Source organism: Mustela erminea, chromosome 10 (assembly GCF_009829155.1).
Source record: "Mustela erminea isolate mMusErm1 chromosome 10, mMusErm1.Pri, whole genome shotgun sequence".
NCBI classification, from domain to species: Eukaryota; Metazoa; Chordata; class Mammalia; order Carnivora; family Mustelidae; genus Mustela; species Mustela erminea.
In genome coordinates, this window is record NC_045623.1 from 31,872,800 (window position 1) to 31,888,528 (window position 15,729).

A 15,729-nucleotide genomic window follows, 5' to 3' on the forward strand; every position below is an offset into this window, starting at 1 on the left:
CGCCTAGGTGACTCATTAGTTTAAGCGGCTGCCTTCGTCTCAGGTCATCATCCCAGCGTCCTGTGCTGGGATCAAGTCCTGCATCGGGCTCCTTGCTCAGCGGGGAGCCTGCTTCTCCCTCTGCCACTGCCTGCCACTCTATCTGCCTGTGCTCACTCTGATAAATAAATAAATAAAATCTTTAAAAAAAAAAAGATTTTATTTATTTGTTTGAGAGAGAGAGACAGAGATAGCGAGAGAGAGAGAGAGAGAGAGCATGAGTGGGGAGGAGGGTGAGAAGCAGGGGGCCCCAGCACAAGGCTCAATGCCAGGACTCTGGGACCATGACCTGAGCAGAAGGCGGACGCTTAACTGACTGAGCCACCCAGGTGCCCCTGTGTATACTTCTTTTTTTTTTTCTTTCCTGTGTATACTTCCTAAGGAAAGTTCCATATTACCATGTCATCTTTCCTTTATATTTGCCTAACAGTGTGTCAGATATTTATTTATTCATTAAACAGGTAAGTGAATGCCCACAATGGAGCCAGGCCCTTATTCCAGATGTTGGATATGTGTCAGGTAATAAAACAGTAAAAAATTTATGCTTTGTGGAGCTTAGATTCTACTGCACATAGGAAGTACAGAATTCAATTCTGGTTGCATAATAGGGACAAAAGGATATTTTGATCTTTCATCTAAATCTCTTGCCAGTTTAGCTGGAAAATTAAGATAAGTAATTTGATGGATGTGCTTTCCAACTTTGCAGTATTAAATACACACACATAAATGTATACATGAGAATCTCTACATTATCTCTTGTTAATCTTTCCAGTATAAATAGAATTTATGACTTGTTTTAAGAATGCATATTCTTCTAATCATCTTTGCCTTCAAACTCATAAGCATATTATAAATCCAAGAGATTTGACAATAGAATCTTTTAATGGTTGAAAAATAGTAAAAAGAAGTTTTGAACAATAAAATGAAAATTTATACCATTGCAGGTTTGCCTTTTTAAACATGGCACAGCTAATCTTTAATATACATTTATAAAAGGCACCAGATGTTAACAGGGTAAAGAATGCAGGAAATAAAAACTGAGCCACTTGCCCCAACTTCCTTTTTGTACCAATGTATACATTTTAAGGCAGATGCTTTCCCGTGCAAAATTCAACAGAAGAAAATCAGCATCATGTTACAAGTCCACACATTCTCAGATTTTTTTCAATATCATTTGTTGGGATATTTATGATAAAGCATATTAAAACATTTTTTCCTAATGAAGCTTAAAGAGGTTGATGAACAATTATTAAAAATTATTTAGAGATTTCATTATAGACCCCTCATAGAAGATATAGAAAATCAATCTTTTTTTCTTGTTTCTTCTTTCAGAAATGTCCATATCAGTTTGTTTACTATGTCAGGTTGTTCTTGCTGAAGCCAATGACTGTCTTCTGACAATATAGTTAGCCTGAAATAATTTTTAACATAAATCTTTGTGACTTCAGCCATCTCAACCTCCATAAATGCGTCTTTCTCTCCCCACAGTAGTAGTGTTGGAATGGTCACCATGTGATGTTTGAGAGGCAGGCAGCTATGAAAACAAAACACGTGGATTTGAGACTCATTGTAAAAGTTAAAGTAACATTTTTCCATAATGTTCCTTTAAGCCATATAGTCTCAAAGGAGGCTATATCACCACCAATGGGGTGAAAATCGATTCTTGCGAGAGTGAAAAAAAATTATTTTTTTTAGTGTATAAGTCATGGATATACACATAGTACATAAACAGATATTAAAATTTCATGGGGGGTAATTTAGGGAAAAAAATGTCTAAAAAGGCTCCTTAAGGAGGTGATGATGAAAAAATGGTTGAGAAACACGGTATTCTGTTGAGAAACAGGCAATCAATCTATACAATAAAAAATTTAAAAGGCTATTTAAGAAAGGGCTCAATAAAATTTTTAATTGGGTGAGTGCAGCAAAACTTGTAATAAAGATTATAAATTAAATATGAAATTCATCACTATGAAGAATAATTTGCTTTAAAAGGATACCAGAATTTCTGAATTGTGTGATGAAAGAGTTTTAAATGGTGTTATTTTAAATATATTTTAAAATGTTTCTTAGATACATAACATTTTATGTGAAATTGGAACTGAAAATTCAGAAAATATATACAGTCTAAACTTTACCATTAAATGACACTATATTTATGTTGCAGGAAGATTATTTTTAAACAATGATTTATTGTGTATTTTCTTAAAGTATAAAATACAAAACCATGCATAATTCCATCAATAAAAGATAAACTTTTGGTTATTTTCTATGCATATAGTTGAATAATATAGAAATATATATTTATAAATATATTAAATATAAAGATATATTTATTTATATATTTATATAAATCTATGAATAATATTATGATAATTTATATGTGTATAAAATATAATATATGCAAATAAATAAAATATGTAAATAAACATGCAAAATACATGTAAATTAAATATATAATTTTAAAATAGTTATAACATATTTATGATTTATTTATATTTTATATTTATATTAACTATATTACATATGAATGTATTTATATTTACATATATAAATTATATAAATACACAAATTATATGAATATAATATTTATATAATATTATATAATATTTATATAACAATTATATAATATATTAACATATTATAAATATATTATATTAAATGCAATGTAATATATTTATAATATACTTATGTACTTATACATTATATATTTATTTATATATTATATATGAATATAAATATAATATAAATATTAGTGTATATCTATTAATAACATAATATATAACATTATAAAATGAGAAAATTCTCAAGTTATAATTCAACATGAGGTGTGAGTATGGATATTGTATATAAATTGTGTATATTTATTGAACTTTATATATATTTATATATTTTATTATTTATATTTATACATCATTATATATTAAGTATATATTATATATTAATAACATAATATATACTTAATATATAATGATAAATAAAATATATAAATATATATAAGATTATATATAAAATTATAACGAGAATTTTCTCATTTTATAATGTTATATATTATGTTATAATGTTTTTCAAAAGTAATTGTAAGAGAGAGTATTTTGTGGTGTTATGACCCATAAATGACTATTGTCGTATAACTGAATGTTTAGATGATATCATCAATTAAAACAAGGGGATGTTTTCAGTGATGCTATAATGAGCATTTCGTGCCTAAATCTTTTTTGGCATTTCAGATCATTTTTTTCAGCTAGAGCCATAGAAGTGGAATTCCTGAGCTAAGGAAAATAAATATTTTTAAAGCTTTGAACACCTACTACTACACTATTTTTCAGAAAGGTGGGATGGATTAGTTACATTCTTGTTGACTAAGCATGAGAATGAACATGTCACTAGACACTCTCCAGCACTGACTTTCATTTTTGTTAGTTATCAAAAATAATGACTTGTGGCTACTTGGGTTTGATAGGATGCTGCTAGAACATATGTTCACTAAGGACTTAACTTTTGACTCCCATTCAAGTGGCCATCATTTGATTATAATGTTCTTAAAAATTAATTTCTTTGTGAATGGGTAAACTAATAGAAAAATAAACTTTATACTTAATGTTGATACATGGATTGCTATACAAACGTGCAAGTCACTCAAATTCTAGAGGTCATAAAATATTCAAAAGTAAAACATTTTATAACAGTTACCCACATATTTAACAATATGTGAGCATCTAATAATTGAATCAGTAACGTAAAAGGAGTTTTAAAAGACTATGGACTCTGAAAAACAATCTGAGGGGTTTGAAGTGGTGGGGGGGTGGGAGGTCGGGGTACAAGGTGGTGAGTATTATAGAGGGCACGGATTGCATGGAGCATTGGGTGTGGTGAAAAAATAATGATACTGTTATGCTGAAAATAAATAAATGAAAAAAAATTTTTTTAAAAGACAACTAGTCAAAAAACAAAGAAAAAAATAAATTCTTCACTCATATGTGGAATTTAAAAAACAAAACAGATGAACAAAGAAAAAAAAAGGACTAACAACAAAAAACCCAGACTCTTCACTGTAGAGAACAAACTAGTAGTTGCCAGAAGAGAAGTGGGTCAGGGAAATGAGTGAAATAGGTGAAGAGCACTGAGTAATGTATAGAATCGTTGAATCACTATATTGTGTAACTGAAACTAAAAGAATACTGTATGACAATTATAGTTGAATTAACACAATTAAAAAATAAATAAAATTTTTGAATTACAAAAAAGAATAAAGCAAGAAAAATAGAAATTCATCACCAGATCAAATTGGGGATACAAGGGAGAAGTTTCCAGAAAATGAAAAGAAGACATATTCTCTGGTCCTGGGGTTTTAAATCGCTGAACTTCACATGAAATATATTACACTTCTTTTTTTTAAGATGTATTTATCCAGTTTAGAGAGAGTGTGCGCATGAGTGGGGGGAGGGACAGAGGGAGAGAAAGAGTCTCAAGCCGACTCCCCACTGAGCACAGAGCTGAATGTGGGACTCAATACCACAACACTGAGATCATGACCTGAACCAAAATCAAAAGTCAGATGCTTAACTGACTGAGCCACCCAGATGCCCCTGAAATATGTTACATATAAAAGAAAGTATCCACCAGGAATGCCTGGGTGGCTCAGTCATTAAGTGTCTGCCTTTGTCTCAGGTTGTGATCCGGGAATCCTGGGATGGAGTCCCACATCAGGATCCCTGCTCGGTGGGAAGTCTGCTTCTCCTTCTCCCACTCCCCTGCTTGTGTCCCCTCTCTTGCTGTGTCTCTCTCTGTTGAATAAATAAATAAAATAATAAAAAAGGGAAAGTATCTACCAAAAAACTGCTAGAACTAATACATGAATTCAACAAAGTCACAGGATAGGATCAATTGACAGAAATTTGTTGCATTTCTATACACCAATAATAAAGCAGCAGAAAAATAAATCAAAGAATCAATCTCATTTACAATTGCACCAAAACCAATAAGATACCTAGGAATAAACCTAACCAAAGAGGTAAAAGATCTGCACTCTGAAGACTATAGAACACTGATGAAAGAAATTTAAGAGGACACAGCAAAATGGAAAAATACTACAGACTCATGGATTGGAAGAACATTGCCATATTACCCAAAGCAATCTACACAAAAGACCCTAAATAGCCAAAGCAATTCTGAAAAAGAAAAGAAAAGCTGGAGGCATCATAATTCCAGATTTCAAGCTATATTACAAAGCTATAAAAATCAAGACAGTATGGTAATGGCACAAAAGCAAACACATAGATCAATGGAACACAATAGAGAACCCAGAAATCGATCCACAGCTATATGGTCAACTATTATTCAACAAAGCAGGAAAGAATATTCAATCGAAAAAAGAAAATGTCTTCAACAGATAGTGTTGGGAAAACTGGACAGCAGCATGCAGAAGAATGAAACTGGACCATTTTTTGAGACCATTCACAAAAATAAATTCAAAATGGATGAAAGACTTAAATGTGAGACAGGAAACCATCAAAATCCTAGAGGACAACACAGGCAGCAACCTGTTTGACCTCAGCCATAGCAACTTCTTACTAGACACCTCTCTGGAGGCAAGGAAAACAAAAGCAAAAATGAACTATGGGGACTTCATCAAGATAAAAAGCTTCTGCACAGCAAAGGAAACAGTCAACAAAATAAAAGGCGACCTACAGAATGGGAGAAGATATTTGCAAATATTTTAACAGATAAAGGGCTAGTACCCCAAATCTGTAGAGAACTTATCAAACTCAACACCCAAAAAATAAACAATCCAGAGGAGAATTGGGCAGAAGATATGAACAGATACTTTTCCAAAGAAGACATACAAATGGCTAACAGACACGTGAAAAGATGCCCAACATCACTCATCATCAGGGAAATACAAATCAAAACCAGGATGAGATACCACTTCACATCTGTCAGAATCACTAAAATTAACAACACAGGAAACAATAGGTGTTAGGATGTGGAGAAAGGGGAAATCTCTTATACTGTTGGTGGGAATGCAAACTGGTGTAGCCACTCTGGAAAACAGTATGGAGCTTCCTCAAAAAGGTAGAAATGGAACTACCCTATGACCCATCAATTGCACTACTAGCTATTTACCCAAAAAAATAAAAAATACTGATTCAAAGGGGCACATGCATCCTAATGTTTATGGCAGCATTGTCAACAATAGCTAAATTATGTGAACAGCCCAAATGCCCATCAACTGAGGGATAGATAAAGAAATTATGGCATATATAGATAGATAGATATAGATATAGATAGATTGATATAAATATAGATATATAGATATAGATATATCTCACCATATATACCACTATATATAAATATATAATATATAGTAAAATATTATAATATATTATAAAATATTATATATTATATATTATAAAATAATATATAATAAAATATTACTCAGCCATCAGAAAGAATGAAATCTTGCCATTTGCTATGGCCTAGATGGAGCTAGAGTATATTATGTTAAAAGAATTAAGTCAGTTAGAGGAAGACAAATACCATATGGTTTCACTCATGTGGAATTTAATAAACAGAAGAACATACGGGAAGGAAAAAATGATAGAGAACAAACTGAAGGTTAATGGATGGAGGTGGGTGGGGGGTGGGTTAAATGGGTGATGGGCATTAAGGAGGGCACTTGTGACAAGCACTGGGGTATTGTATGTAAGTGAATTCTACTCCTGAAATCAATTTTAGCATATATGTTAACTAAGTAGAATTTAAATAAAAACCTGAAAAGAAAAAAATAATTAAAAAGTATGTACAGCATTGTGGCTACAGTATACTGTACTGCATATTTAAAAGTTGCTGAGAGAGATCTTGAAAGTTCTCATCATAAGAAAAATAATTTATAACTCGGTATAGGGACAATGTTAATTAGACTTTTGGTGATCATTTCACAATGTATACAGATATTGAATCATTACATTGTACACCTGAAACCGCTATAATATTTTAAGTCAATCATACCTCAATATAAAAAAATAAGCAAATAAACAAGCAAATAAATAGTAAAACATTATTTTAGGAGAGTATGTTAAGCTGAAGAACTTATTGGGAAAACACGTGATAAAATATATGTGATTAAAAATTACTAATCTTACTAAGTATAGAAACAATTTGAAAAATCTAAAAACTGTAACAAGTAGTAACAATTTCTGGTCAATATTGCTAATTATTCAACCTATCAAAATATATTTTTAACATACTTATTTCAAATAAGTCTGTTTTACCATATTACTTTTCCAAAGTCTGAATTATCAGCTGATGTATAAGTATTAAACCAGCAATTTCCAGAGTGTTATACACTCCATCCTTACTTTTCTATGTGGAAATATTTTACTACTTTAAGAAGACACTGTAGAAAACAATCGCATCAATATACTCACTACCAGCTTAAGAAATAAAACACTGCAAATATGATGACACCTTTCTCTTGACCTTTCCTTGATAACATTTTTCTTCTACTCACCCTAAGGCAGTAGTTCTCAAAGTGTGGTCAACAGACAAGAAGCATCAGCATCACCTGAGAACTTCTCAGAAATGACAACACTTAGGACCCATTCCAGACCGAATGGTGGGGTACAGCCATCTGCGTTTTAACATGCTCTCCACGTGATTCTGATACACACTATGATGAAGAACCACTACCAGAGGGGAATGACTAGGTTGAATTTAGTTCTTATCATCCCCATGATGTTTTTAAACTTGTATTGTGTGTATTAAGATACCTCTCCCCATTCCTATGGTTTCTTTGAGGAGTGGTTTTCCTTAACCCCTCCTGGATCATGTTCTGCCCCTGAATGGTGAGTGACAGTTGCTGGTTCAGGGCGTTGAACTAGGTGGGTCTATCAAATATGTCCTGAGAGTAAGAAATTCAATCCCTTTCTCTTCCTCTCTCTACCAGATTTGTGGAAGGCAGTGACTTGAGAGGCAAGGGAAGTAGAGTTCGTTCTGCAAACTTTTCCACAGGTGATCTGTTCTAAAGTTTAGACTGGCACTAGAGCATTAGAAAGACCATTCTGGTTCTCATATTAAGCCATAGTCTCTCCTTTATCAGTAATGAAGGTGATAGTTTGGTTTTCATTTGCTGACTCTTGTTTGATTTCTGAACTGGCTCAGAAATTGAGCAGGAAAAAGGGGTACTATTTATCAGCTCTTCCCTAATACAGTACATATATTTCTATAAACAATAGATGGAGGTGTTTTACATTTTTATAACTTCACATAAATGATCTAATACTGTACATATTCTTCCACAACTTGCTTTTGTGCCTTAATGTTTTATTTTTAAGATTATCCATTGATGATACATTTAGTTTACTCCATTTTCACTCCCATATAGAATTTCATCTTATGATTATACCACAGTTGATCCATTGTCCTGTTAATGGCCACTTAAAATTTTCCAATTACTTTGATAATTTAGATAATATTGATCTTATTCTTGTACACTTGTGCACTTATGGAAGGGTTTCTTAAGGTACATTCCCCAAACAGAATTGTTTCCTCAGAGAATATGGACATCTTCAACTTTAGTCAATATTGCCAAGCTGTTTTCCAAATAGACTGTAGGCTCCAAAGCAGTATGTAAGAATTCATCTTCCTCTACACCATTGCCAACACTTGTTCTCTAAAGTTTAAACTTTTCCATTCATTTGAGATGGAATACTTCTCATTGATGTAGAGATTGTTCCCTAAAACTTCTTCCATTCCACTATAGTGATAGAAAATCCAATTTTCAGTTGGACTAAGGGCCACCCAGAATAAAGACTGAATACACTTGCCAGCATTCTTGCAGCAAGGTGAGGATATGTCATTTATTAGAAACAATGTGTGCATCTTCTAAGTTGTATCCAGTATGCCCGCCCTTCCCATCTTCCCACTGACTGAAATGTAAACATGTGGTGAACCATCTTGCATCCCAAGAACAAGGGCAACAACCCCAGGATGGCAGAACAAAACATAAAGTGCCTACATCTCTGATCGAAGAGTGACTTAAGAACTCCATGACTTCATGGAGCACAGCCAATACACCAGCCTAGACATTTCACTTGTGAGAGAAATATATATATTTCTTTATGCTTTTATTTTAGATCTCTATTACAAGCAGTAAAACTTATATCCTATATCTGACTATTAGTAAGTTTCAATGACTTGAAAGACATTGACCATTTAATTTCTCTTCTGTGAATAGCCTTTTTATATCCTTTACCCATTTTATGTTCTTTATCCATTCCATTCTTTATAAACTCTAGATATTATTAGTTCATGATCGATTGTGTATTGCAATTAACTTTTCCCCATCTAAAGCTTGCCTCACCATTTTATGGTATCTTTTATTATATAGATGTTTTTCATTTTAATGTAGTCAAATTTATCAGTATTCTTCATAATTTAAGCTCTTTGTGTCTTATTTAAGAAATCCTTCCTACCTGAGGTCATGAAAGCTTTTTCTTACTTTCCAAACATTTGAAAGTTTTGCTTATCATATTTCATTTTTTAAAATTTCCCTAAGGTTGGGGTGCCTGGGTGGCTCAGCGGGTTAAAGCCTCTGCCTTCGGCCCAGGTCATGATCCCAGGACCCTGGGATCGAGCCCCACATCGGGCTCTCCGCTCAGTGCAGAGCCTGCTTCTCTCTCTCTCTCTCTCTCTCTCTCTGCCTGCCTCTCTGCTACTTTGTTCTCTGTAAAATAAATAAATAAAATCTTTTAAAAAAAATTTCCCTAAGGTTGATTTCTTATTTAGTAAGAGCTAGGAATCTAATCTCATGTTATTCTATTTGGATATCCAATTGTTCCAGCAACATGTATGGAATATTTTAACCACTGGTTTAAAATGTTCTATGTCATAGCAAGTTTCCATATGTACAGTTCCATTTTTGGGCTTTCTTTTCTGTTCCATTAATCAACCTTTCTATCCCAGAGTAAACTCCATATTTTATTAATTTTAGATTCTCATTATAAGCCTTAATATTGGATAGGGTTAGACACCCATCTATCCTTTTCTTTAAACTATCTTGGTCATCCTCAGCCTTTTGTTCTTCTATACAAATTTCAGAATCAGTTTTTCAAGTTTCATTAAAATTTCTTATGATTTTGATTGAAATTACATTTATAGGCAAATTTGTGAAAAATCAACAACTATGATATTGAAGTTTTTCAATCATGAATATGATAAACCAGGACTAATTTTCACTGGTTTACAATAGCAAGTCTTTATGGATTGTTAAAATATTAAAATATTTCTCTACTGATTAGTAAATAGCTACTGCCCTTAGTCTGTATTCTTTACTAATTCCAATCAACTTTGACAATCCATAAAGGTGATCTTTTGTTAGAGTCATTCCTATATACATAATTTTTTTTTGCTATTATAAGGGTATCTATTTTTAAAATGTGTTTCCAAATTATTCATTTATAAGATCATATTTTTGTATATTACACTTACATATATCAACTTTGCTGAACTATTTTTGTTTGAAAACGTTTTCTGTAGATTTTTTTTTCTAGATAACAACCACATTATATGTGTATTGATGGCTTTGTTTCCTGCTTTCCTAATACTTACACTTTTCCAGCTTTTTTTCTTATATGGCTAAGACCTCCAATACAGTGGAGAAAAGAGGCAGTTATAGTCACCAAGTTTATCTTTAGACTTCATTTTTTTTTAAGATTTTATTTATTTATTTGACAGAGAGAGATCACAAGTAGGCATAGAGGCAGGCAGAGAGAGAGGAGGAAGCAGGCTCCCTGCTGAGCAGAGAGCCCGACGCGGGACTCGATCCCAGGACCCCGAGATCATGACCTGAGCCGAAGGCAGCGGCTTAACCCACTGAGCCACCCAGGTGCCCCTAGACTTCATTTTTGAAGAAAATGTTTTTCAGTGTGTCATCATAAAGTCTGATATTTGTTACAGGTTTCTGGTAGACAGAAGTTCCCTTCTGCATTGTTGTAATAATGGAACCATATTGTGATTAATAGAAAGACACTAACAGACACAGAAAATATCAAGTTTAATGGCAAAGGGAAAAGAAACCTACAAAGGTGGTTTTATAAACAGAAGATAACATCATTCTATCAGATAGAGGAAGGACTTCCCAGTTCTTCCAAAGTTTCCCATGGCGATGCAGCTATTGGACAATACCACAAAGTATTTTCTGCTTTTGGTATAGGCTTTTTATTCTTTTGGTCCTGACTCCTGGAATATATTTTTATGTGCCTGCCAGCTGCCCAAATGCAAAAAACCAGTGCAAAAACACTTTCAAAACCTTATATTTTTTTCTTGGACAATTAAGTAAAGCAAAGGTTAGTTTCTCAAACTATCCCTGCAGGAGATTCTGGCTTATCTAGCTTGAGGCCCAATTTCACATCCTCTGTTTCTAGATTACCAAGAGCTGTTACATGAGTATGTGTTGAATATTATTGAATCCTTCTTCTTAATTTTGTTTTTTAAAGATTTTTAATATATTTATTTGAAAGACAGAGAGAGAGATTGAGAGAGCATGCACAAGCAGGGAGGAGGGCCAGAGGGAGGGGGAGAAGCAGTCTCCCCACCACAAGAAGCCCTACGTGGGACTTGATCCCAGAACCCCAGGATCATGACCTGAACAGAGGCAAATGCTTAACCAGCTGAGCCACGCAGGTGCCCCTTAATTTATTTAGATGATCATTTTTTTCCTTTTAATCTGTTACTATGGTAAATTAAAGTAATGAATTTTAACGCTAACTGGTTTAACTTTCAAAGCATGCTGAATTCAGTTCAAAATTATTTCATTTTGCATTTATGGATCTATGTTCATAATGTAGTTTGACCTATAATTTTCCTGTTTTATACAGTCCTTGTCTTGTTTTGGTGTGAAAGTTATACCAGCTTCACAAAATGAGCTGAAGCAAATGGCTTCTTTTTATAATGTCTAAAAGTGTCTATTAAAGAGTGGGATTTCTAAGGGTGTCTGGTTGCCTTAGTCAGTTAAGTATCTGCTTTCAGCTCAGGTCATGATCTTGGGGTCCTGGGATCAAGCCCCACATCAGGCTTCCTGCTCAACGCGGAGTCTACTTTTCCCTCTCCCTCTGCCCCTTCCCCTGCTCATGCTCCCTTGCTCTCTCAATTAAATACATAAAATCTTAAAAAAAAAAAAGTGGAATTTCTGCATCAGAACTTATTTATAAACCACCTATGCCTGTTTGTGTGGATGTCTATTGTGTTCTTGCGGAAGAGCTTTTTTTTTTTTTTTTTTTTAAAGATTTTATTTATTTATTTGACAGAGAGAAATCACAAGTAGATGGAGAGGCAGGCAGAGAGAGAGAGAGAGGGAAGCAGGCTCCCTGCCGAGCAGAGAGCCCGATGAGGGACTCGATCCCTGGACCCTGAGATCATGACCTGAGCGGAAGGCAGCGGCTTAACCCACTGAGGCACCCAGGCGCCCCCGGAAGTGCTTTAAATTAGTAATTCAAGTTCATTAACCGTTATGTCTATTCAGGTTTTCTAATTCTTCACGTGTCAATTTGGTTGCTGTATTTTTCTTTTTTCTTTTTTTTAGAGTTTATTCGTTTGACAGAGAGAGAGAGAACACAAGCAGTGGGAGCAGCAGGTAAAGGGAGAAAGAGAAGCAGACTCCCCACTGAGCAGGGAACCCACGCAAGTTTGATCCCAGGACCCTGATCATGAGCTGAACCAAATGTAGATGCTTAACAAACTGAGCCACCCAGGTGCCACAGCCGCTATATTTTTCTTAAAAGCTGCCCATTTTGGAGCGCCTTTGTGGCTCAGTGGGTTGAAGCCTCTACCTTCGGCTCAGGTCATGATCTAAGAGTCCTGGGACCGAGCCCCGCATTGGGCTCTCTGCTCAGCAGGGAGCCTGCTTCCTCCTCTCTCTCTGCCTGCCTCTCTGCCTACTTGTAATCTCTGTCTGTCAAATAAATAAATAAAATCTTAAAAAAAAAAAAAAGCTGCCCATTTTGCCAAAGTTCTCCAATTTGTTCATCTAAATTTTATATTTTAGTCTCTGTTATGTTATATAAGTATGTAAGTATAAACTTATAACTTATAACTTATATAAGTTATATATATATGTTATAAGTTTATACTGTAAGTTATAAGTTTATAAACAATAAAATTTATAAATAATATTGAGCAGAAAATAGATATAAGTATAAACTTATAACTTACATAAGTTATACATATATATAAGTTATAAGTTATATATGTTATATAGGTTATATATATATATAAGTTATAACTTATGTAAGTTATAAGTTATAAGTTTATACTTATATCTATTTTCTGCTCAATATTGTTTATTCATTTTTTAAACCAATCTTGGCAAAATTTTGTCTGTATTAATGATCTTCAAATAATCTGCTTTTGATTTTTTTGATTCTCTTTATTGCGTCTTAGTCTTTGATTTTATTTGCTTTTGTTTTGATTTTATTATTTTTTGTTAGTGTTTACTAATTTCCATTTTTTTTTTCATTCGTGAGTAATTTTTTTAAAAACATTTTTTTGTGTAGACTCCATATCCAGCATTGAGCTCAAAGTGGAGCTCGAACTCATGACCCTGAGCTGAAATCAAGAGATGGATGCTTAACCAACTAAGCCACCCAGGCATCCATGAATAATTTTTTAAAACTTTTTATTTAAGGGACACCTGGGTGGCTCAGTTGGTTGGACGACTGCCTTCGGCTCAGGTCATGATCCCGGAGTCCCGGGATCGAGTCCCACATCAGGCTCCCAGCTCCATGGGGAGTCTGCTTCACTCTCTGACCTTCTCCTCGCTCATGCTCTCTCTCACTGTCTCTCTCTCAAATAAATAAATAAAATCTTTAAAAAAAAAAACAAAAAACTTTTTATTTAAATTCCAGGTAGTTAACATAAAATTTAATACTAGATTCAGGCATACAATATAGTGATTTAACACTTCCATACAACACCTAGTGCTCTTCAGAAGTGCACTCCTTAATCCCCATCACCTATTTAACCAAGGTCTCCACCCTCCTCCAATCTGGTAAACATCAGTTTGTTCTCTATAGTTAAGACTCTGTTTCTTGTTTTGTCTCTCTTTTTTTTTTAGCCCTTGTTTCTTGTTTTGTCTCTCTCTTTTTTTAGCCCTTATTCATTTGTTTTGTTTCTTAAATTCCACATATGCATGGATTCATATGATGTGTGTCTTTCTCTGACTGACTTATTTTTCTTACTTAGCATAATACTCTCTAGTTTCATCCATATTGTTAGATATGGCAAAATTTCGTTCCTTTTTATGGCTGAGTAATATTCCATGGTATTTGTATACCACATCTTTATCCATTCATTAGTCGACAGACACTAGGGCTGTTTCCATAATTTGGCTATAGCTGATAATGCTACTATAAAAATGCTTGTATCCCTTTGAATCAGTATTTTTATTTCTTTGAGTAAATACCTAGTAGTGCAATTACTGGATCATAGCCATGAGTAATATAAAAGTTTTTTAAGTTTCTGAATATATGGAGTTTTCCAAAAGTTTGTCATTATTGTTCATTTCTAACTGCATTATATTCAGAGAAAACAATCTATATGATATTGATCCTTTCTTTAGTATTGGTTAGGATTTGCTCTGTACTCTAGTATGTAATCAATCTTTGTAAACATTTCTATGTACCTAAAAATACTGTGTATTTTCTGATTATTGGATGCAGGATTCTAGAATTGTTCATCAGATCAAAGATGTCATTCAAATCTTCCGTATCTTTGTTAATTTGTTTCCTGCTTGATTGGTCAACTTTTGAGAGAGGTTATTTAAATCTCAAGTAGTAATTGTGGATTTGTCATTTTTCCTTGTAAGTTTCAGTTTTTGCTTTATTATTTGATGTTTTGTTATAGGTTTCACTTATTTATCTTTTTGCAGGTTAAATCCTACTGTTAATCCAATTCCTAGCTCATTCTAGTTCCTTGGCTCCCAATGTTTGAGAGTCCTTAAATGAGGTTATGGTCCTGAGGAAACAGGGTGATAAATGAGAATGATTTCCCTAGCTGAGTATAATATACCATACTTTGTAGTCACTATATATTGCATAACCATTTTAAATTATGTACGTGGTCTCAATTACCCCAATGTAAAGAACCATCAGAAGAGGTCAGTTGAGCTTCCAGAAGGTCTGATGTGACCTTGACCCAGCTAGATTTAACCTATAGCAATCTAGTTTCAAACTGTCTTTTACCTTTATATAAAATTTTAAGTTTTGACCTTCGCAGGCCTGCTTTTTTTCACTCTTTCTCTCTCCATGCTAATTACTAGGATTCTAGAGCTTACTCTTGGGAACGCAGGGCCTCCTAATGAACAATTGTTAGTAAAAGGGCCTCAGAAAGATGAGAATATTTTCTCTTTCCTTGTAGCTACTTGCTTTGTATCACAAAGGTAACTTTGATAAAGGGATAAATCAAGAACATTTAAAAACTATTATTTTTTTCTCCTATTAAAAATTTAGACTTGTATGAAAATATGTCATTCTATTTTCTCTTAGAGCTCTCTTTACAAATGTTATTTCTAAAAAACAAACAAATAACAAAACATGGACTTGACAGTGCTGCTATATCCTATGAGATATAACCTGTAGCATAAGCAATGTCAGTCTGCCTTTCTAATCATTGCCTTGTTTGATAAAAGGGTACCCA

At 33.5% G+C, this 15,729-nt stretch overlaps 1 protein-coding gene across 1 annotated transcript in view; it reads right to left on the bottom strand.

Annotated features, from left to right (window-relative positions):
- Positions 1-331: 331 nt before the first annotated feature.
- Positions 332-15,729, bottom strand: part of EPHX4 (epoxide hydrolase 4) — a 43,807-nt gene continuing 28,409 nt past the window's right edge. Inside the window, exon 7 of the mRNA XM_032303255.1 lies at positions 332-1,573. Within this exon, the coding sequence (XP_032159146.1) occupies positions 1,342-1,573 (232 nt within the window). The 3' untranslated portion in view covers positions 332-1,341. The remainder of the gene's footprint in view (positions 1,574-15,729) is intronic.